This window comes from Marmota marmota, unplaced genomic scaffold (assembly GCF_001458135.2).
Source record: "Marmota marmota marmota unplaced genomic scaffold, marMar, whole genome shotgun sequence".
Classification (NCBI taxonomy): Eukaryota; Metazoa; Chordata; class Mammalia; order Rodentia; family Sciuridae; genus Marmota; species Marmota marmota.
This window is the reverse complement of record NW_025999900.1, coordinates 34415977-34423462: the sequence shown is the minus strand read 5'-3', so window position 1 is coordinate 34423462 and position 7486 is coordinate 34415977. Positions and strand designations below refer to the sequence as shown.

The window sequence follows — 7486 nt, the reverse complement described above, 5'->3', positions numbered from 1 at the left end:
CCAGTCGCCGCAGTCTGGCTGGGCACAAAATCACGAGCCATTCAAGCAGGAACAAAGTTTATTTTTTGAAACTGCCGCCAATGTCCGGTACCGCCCGGGAAGCTTTTTTCCACCCACGCGGCCTCCTCTCGGAACCGCAGAGAGCGCTCCTCCCCCGGAACTCCCTCCTACTGTACTTCCCCAACCAATGGGAACTCTCCAGGAGTCCCGTAGCCGGCCTAGGTGAACAGCAGGAATCCAATATCCATATGAATGCAAATCTTAACATAATCATATCATCTCAATGGCTAGCTGGCATCACCTTTCAACCAAAAATGCCATGCATCATATACTTGGCTCTTAGCAGAAAAGAAGAACTTAAATTAGCACTATTTGCAGATGACATGATCCTACACCTAGAACACCCAAAAGGTTCTACCAAGAAACTTCTAGAGCTAGTAAATTAATTCAGCAAAGTGGCAGGATATAAAATCAACACACATAAATCAAAGGCATTCCTGTATATCTGCGACAAATCCTCTGATATGGAAATGAGGACAACCACCCCATTCACAATATCCCCCCAAAAAATAAAATACTTGGGAATCAACCTAACAAAAGAGGTGAAAAACTTATACAATGAAAACTACAGAACCCTAAAGAGGGAAATAGAAGACGACCTTAGAAGATGGAAAGATATACCCTGTTCATGGATAGGCAGAACTAACATCATTAAAATGGCGGTACTACCAAAAGTACTCTATAGGTTTAATGCAATGCCAATCAAAATCCCAACGGCATTTCTCTTAGAAATAGATAAAGCAATCATGAAATTCATCTGGAAAAATAAAAGACCCAGAATAGCAAAAGCAATTCTAAGCAGGAAGTGTGAATCAGGCGGTATAGCGAGACCAGACTTTAAACTATACTACAGAGCAATAGTAACAAAAACAGCATGGTACTGGTACCAAAACAGGTGGGTAGACCAATGGTACAGAATAGAGGACACAGAGACCAATCTACAAAATTACAACTACCTTATATTAGACAAAGGTGCTAAAAGCATGCAATGGAGAAAGGATAGCATCTTCAACAAATGGTACTGGGAAAGCTGGAAATCCATATGCAACAAAACGAAACTGAATCCCTTTCTCTCGCCATGCAGAAAAATTAACTCAAAATGGATCAAGGAGCTAGGGATCAAACCAGAAACTCTGCGTCTGATAGAAGAAAAAGTTGGCTCTAATCTCCATCTCGTGGGGTCGGGCTCCAAATTCCTTAATAGGACAACTATAGCACAAGAGCTAAAATCAATAATCAACAAATGGGACATACTTAAACTAAAAAGTTTTTTCTCAGCAAGAGAAATTATAAGAGAGGTAAATAGGGAGCCTACATCATGGGAACAAATTTTTACTTCTCACACTTCAGATAGAGCCCTAATATCCAGAGTATACAAAGAACTCAAAAAACTAAACAATAAGAAAACAAATAACCCAATCAACAAATGGGCCAAGGACCTGAACAGACACTTCTCAGAGAAGGATATACAATTAATCAACAAATACCCGAAAAAATGCTCACCATCTCTAGCAATCAGAGAAATGCAAATTAAAACCACCCTAAGATACCATCTCACTCCAGTAAGAATGGCAGCCATTATGAAGTCAAACAACCACAAGTGCTGGCGAGGATGTGGGGAAAAGGGTACACTTGTACATTGCTGGTGGGACTGCAAATTGGTGCGGCCAATTTGGAAAGCAGTATGGAGATTCCTTGGAAAGCTGGGAATGGAACCACCATTTGACCCAGCTATTCCCCTTCTCAGACTATTCCCCAAATACCTAATAAGACCATACTATAGGGATACAGCTACATCAATGTTCATAACAGCACAATTCATAATAGCTAGAATGTGGAACCAACCTAGATGCCCGTCAATAGATGAATGCATAAAAAAAATGTGGCATTTGTACACAATGGAATATTACTCAGCACTAAAAAATAACAAAAACATGGCATTTGCAGGGAAATGGATGGCATTAGAGCAGATTATGCTAAGTGAAGCTAGCCAATCCCTAAAAAACAAATGCCTGAATATCTTCTTTGATATAAGGAGGGCAACTCAAAACAGAGCAGGGAGGAAGAGCATGAGAAGAAGATTACCATTAAGCAGTGATGAGAGGTGGGAGGGAATGGGAGAGAGAAGGGGAATTTCATGGAAGATGGAAAGAGACCCTCATTGTTATACAAAATTATATATAAGAGGATGTGAGGGGAAAGGGAAAAAAAAGAGAGAAATGAATTACAATAGATGGGGTAGAGAGAGATGATGGGAGGGGAGGGGAGGGGAGAGGGGATAGGAAGGGGATAGGAAAGGCAGCAGAATACAACAGACACTAGTATGTCAGTATGTATAAACGTGGATTGTATAACCAATGTGACCCTGCAATCTGAACACGTGGTAAAAATAAGAATTCATAACCCCCTTGAATCAAATGTATGAAATATGATATGCCAAGATCATTGTAATGTTTTGAACAACCAATAAATAAATTTTTTAAAAAGATACACAAATATCCAACAGGTATATATAAACTGATCAATGTTACTAGTTATCAGGTAAATGCAAATAAAAATCACAGAATATTATTTCTTATCTTACCATAGGAACTTCAGTCCTTGATGACTCAACAATATGAAGCTGGAAAGAGGAGATCTCATGGGTGTGTCCTGGAGGGAGGAGTAAGGAATGAATTCCTGATTTAAGGAGCAGAGCAGAGGGGCAGCTGCCAAGGCACTCAAGGACCGGACTAACCTTGAGAGTTGATCTGATCACTGAGATTCCTTCTTGACATCAGACAAGTGACTGGGGCCCTGGACCAAGGTAAGAATGGTACACATATCTTCTTCCCCAAACCTCATATGCCTGAGATAGGTATCCCACACACGTTGGGCAAGAGAATGCTATATATTTGCACGTATATTTGCACAAAGCTTTTCTAAGAAAAAGGTAGGCATATAGATTTTTAAGAAATCAATTTCCTCAAATGTATGAAAGATCAGAAAAGCCAAATTTATGAAATTTGTAGAGACAGAAAGAAAATCAAAATTCCTTGAGCAGCAGGTAGGAACAGAGATTAACCGTCACGGGCATGAGGGATCTTACTAAAGCAATAAAAATGTCCTAAGGCTAACTTAATGTGCTGGCTGCAGTACTTGGTGAAGTTACTAAAAAAGTCATTGAAATCTACACTTACATTTTATGACATGTAAAACAGATTTAGATAAAGTTTTCTCTTTAAAAAAAAAAATCAACTTTCCAGATCTTCAATGTCCATTTGTGGTTTTTCCTAAAGATGGTCTGCTTGAAAAAGCACCTAATGTTTACAGTTATATAAAATGCCCTGTCCCACTCCCCTTTTTGTCAGGAAAGTTCAAAAAGCAAGAAGGTCACCATCTTTTCCTGCCCTTATTTTTGCAGTGGTGTGTTGGCTCAGTGAAGAAAGCCAGGGGCAACAAAAAGATTCTTCTAAGTACCAGTGTGGGATGCCTTCTTTAGTGATGGATGCCTTAGAGCTTCTTGTCTTCCTCAAACTGTCACGTAATTTGGTTAAGAGGGGAGCCTGGTATTAGAAATTAAGTGTTTTAACCTGTGTTGAGATGTCCTGAGTTCTGATATATTGTGAGAGGAGCAGGGATGTGTTGACAGTTTTCATTAGGCACCCCACCTTTCCACACCTTGGCTCTTATCAAAGAACACACATGGGGGTGCATGCTACAAGAGCCCAGCAACAGCAGCACTGACACAAAACATTCAGTGCTGAAACTAGTCTTCCCAGGTGTTTAGATGTATGTAATTCTTTCTGGCTCTTTCCAACACTCATCCATAGGTTGTGTTTTTAGCCAGGGAAAAATTCACCTTTGAACAGACGAAGCTGATCTGTTCAGTGACACTGCCTAACTTATCTAGATACACTGGATAAAAGCCACAAACAAAACTTTCACTTGACGTTATCAGATTAAATACAAGTTCTTCAGGAAAGTGGGGAAAGCATATTTTATGAAGTCACATTGTGAGATACATAATCCAGGTCCATGATCACCACTGAAGACACCAGGTCCATTTCACAGTCAGGTCCATTTTGAAGTCTTTTGTACATTTCCCCTAAACTTTCTGATAACATTTTCCAAATATTCAAAAATATTTTACAATAAACATGTATCCTTTTTTTAAAAGCACAATAATAGAAGCTCCTTTTCCTGGGTCAACATAGGCATCACATTCCCTGGGATATTTTATCTACCCACCCCCACCCCAAGGTTAAGTTAGGTATCCTTCCCTTCCCTATGCTCTCAGAAACCTGTGTTAATGATATTTTGCTCCTACCACATGTACTATAATCATTTATTTTTTCTGCTGGCATAGCTCAGACTGAGTTCCTTGAAAACCAAAATTAGGATAGAATTTTCTTTGTATTCTGAGCACCCAGTTCAGAGTAGGTTCCCAATGAATGTCCATCGAATGAATGAAAATATGAGTATATTCCTAGGCTCTGTGTCTTTTTCCAAAATAAAGGGAGACCAATTGGAGAAAAAAAAAGAAGAAGAGAAAGAGGAGACACAGACAGACAGACACTGAGCTTTTTCTTCTTTCAAGCAAATTTTTTCCTTGCCCAAAAGATAGAGAACAGGCTTTGGGAAAGGAGACAATGATTCTGTCCTTGGACAAATTGAAGCCCCAGAGATTTAAGAATAAACTTCCTGCCAGGCACATGCCTGTAATCCCAGCAGCTGGGGGTGGGGGAGGGGGTGGTAAGAGGATCATGAGTTCAAAACCAGCCTCAGCAATGGCGAGGCACCAAGCAACTCAGTGAAATCCTGTCTCTAAATAAAATACAAAATAAGACTGGAGATGTGGCTCAGTGGTCAAGTGCCCCTGAGTTCAATCCCCAGTAACAATAAATAAATAAATAAACTTCAGTTATAAGGAACCATAATGAATGAGTAGAATTGTAGGAGTTGAATTTCTGAGAAAAAAAAAGATTATGAATTTGTCTTTAAGGTTTGCTTCAAAAGCACTTCAAAAACACTTATCTGCTCTGATATTTGCTTAAGATTTACTTAAGTCAAAGTGCTTAAATAAGAGAATTGGTTTTATGTAAATATGGTACATTCACATGCATAGATCTGTGGAGATTTGAGCAGAAGGTCAGTAACTTAAATATCAGGAAAACACAAGTTTTCCCTGCACACAAAGCCTGATGGCACCCAGCGCCTGAGCACTTAAATCAGGAATGGCTACTTTACTTACAATAAATGTTTTGAGACCAAACCTGGATTGATACAACCAACAGCCTGGGTGAGCTATCTGACCTGCCCTAAGGAATTTTAACAACGGTCCAGTGGGTTTCCTAAGAAACTATTGTGTCACTGCAGCCAGATCTTCTTTCGATCATTTATTCATTCACTCAACAAATGCCAATAAGCAGTTACTAAACACTGGGCATCCTGCTGGAAGTGATAAACACAACACAGTCATTTAGGGTTAGTGAGATAAAATTTAGAAGAGAAGTAAGCACAGGAATTAAGAAGTCACCTTGAGAATATAAAAAATCAGTACGGGGTGGTGGTTTGAAAGGACTCCCCTCATGTGCTGAAAACATGGGATGAAAAGCAGCCAGAGCAGAAAACCGCAGGCAGGGACTGAGGTGTATCCCATGACTTGAGGTGAGAGACCTACAGGGGATAAAAAGGGGTAAAGCTCATCACTGGAAGCAGCTGTGAGCTACTTGGATGTTAGTACCCTACAGTTTACAGATCCCTTTCACATTTGAAACTTAATTTACTTGGTCCTTCCATAGCCAACCTGTGAACTAACTGTTCTAGGGAGTCTCGAAGAATAAATATTTAAACCTCTGTGTGTATGTTAGGATTTGATTCCAGACAAATAGAAACCATCCAGTTAAAGAGGAGAGAGTAAATATGGAGAATTCTGTGTGCATAAAACCACTGGAAGGACTAGAGATGCAGGCTCTAGGCTGGACTTCTAGTGGTGACCCTGGACCAGCCCAGCTCTTGCCCAGTATACTTCACTCTTTTGAATCCACTTATTGGAACTGTCATTGCCTTTTTAGAGGGCTTCCTCCCTGGACCAAGCTCACCAGAGGAAAGACAACAGAAATACCCATGTTCAAGCCCCTGACCTGGGGTTGGAAGAACTTCCTGCCCAGTGCAACTCTGTTCTCCATGAGAAGCACCAGCAGTGTGGCCAATAGTAGTCTCAAACTGGTCAACAAAGTCGCAGTGGTCACAGGATCCACAAATGGGTGAGAGCAATTCTGGGAACTGAGGCGGTATGGGTGTCTCGGGAGTTCATCCCCACAAAGCAAAACCTACCAGGTTTATGTGCTTGTAGGAGTATGGAGGGAATCCTAAAGAGATCCTAAGAGAAACAATGACAGCAGAAAAAATCCAGGAAGGAGACAAAGTCAGTGCAGGCTGTGTTACCAAGATGGTCTGCTACAGGTCAGAGAGTGATGGGTCCACATGCTCAGAGAAAACATGAAACCGATCTCAGAGGCACCCATCAGGGAAAGGCAGAGGGCATCCAGCCTTTGCTTCTGACCCCCATCAGTCAAGAATTGTACTCCATGGGTTATTAACCCCATCCCTCCAAGCTGCATGCCTGTGAGCCCTGTGGATTCACAGGTCTAAGGTAAGGAGCTCTAGGTTGCAGCTGCAAAGCAAACCAAAACCTTGAAGAACTAGGAATGGATTGTCAAAATACTAGTTCCAGTAAAGGAAAGCCAAAGTCTGATGTGGTACATAGGAGGTCCGGTCACACAGGACAGATGCAACCCCTCTTTATCACTTTGGGTCCTCTTACTATCCACAAGGAAGGTATGAGGTGAGCTTTTCTGAGTTAAGAGGGGGGATTCATTTAGAACTTGAGGATAAGAAATACAGCAAGAAAGGGCTCAGCCCAAGGGTGAATTGTCATATCCTTTCCATCTTTGCCTATAGGATTGGCTTCAGTATTGCCAGGCGTCTGGCCCAGGATGGGGCCCACGTAATCATCAGCAGCCGGAAGCAGCAAAATGTGGACAAGGCTGTGGACACACTACAGAGGGAAGGACTGAGTGTGGTGGGCACTGTGTGTCATGTGGGGAAAGCTGAAGACCGGGAGCGACTGGTAGCCACGGTGAGGGGCATAGAAACACAGTCAGGGACGCAGGGATTCTGCTTCTCTGATCCACACTAGGAGACCAGCTACTTGTTGAGTATCAGCCAGGTCCTCCTAAGAATCTGAGAGGAATAAAGAAGTTATAGATAAGGAAGCCCTGGTTTTAAGTCAGAGCTAGCGTGATCAGGAAAACAGAGGGGTGACAGAGACATTTCAGGAAATGGTGTGAATGAGACATGTGCTGGGAAATCAACAGCCCCGCGTGCCTGGGAATAGAACATAAAAAGGCATAGGATAAGTGGGTAGGGCAAATCCCTCCCC

At 41.6% G+C, this 7486-nt stretch overlaps 1 protein-coding gene across 1 annotated transcript in view; it reads left to right on the top strand.

The window, feature by feature from the left end:
• The first annotated feature begins 6168 nt into the window (after positions 1-6168).
• The window catches only part of LOC107145348 (dehydrogenase/reductase SDR family member 2, mitochondrial-like), an 8618-nt gene continuing 7300 nt past the window's right edge, over positions 6169-7486 (top strand). The window contains exons 1-3 of the mRNA XM_048798446.1: positions 6169-6308; positions 6691-6697; positions 6812-7183. Coding sequence (XP_048654403.1) covers positions 6169-6308; positions 6691-6697; positions 6812-7183 — 519 coding nt within the window. The remainder of the gene's footprint in view (positions 6309-6690; positions 6698-6811; positions 7184-7486) is intronic.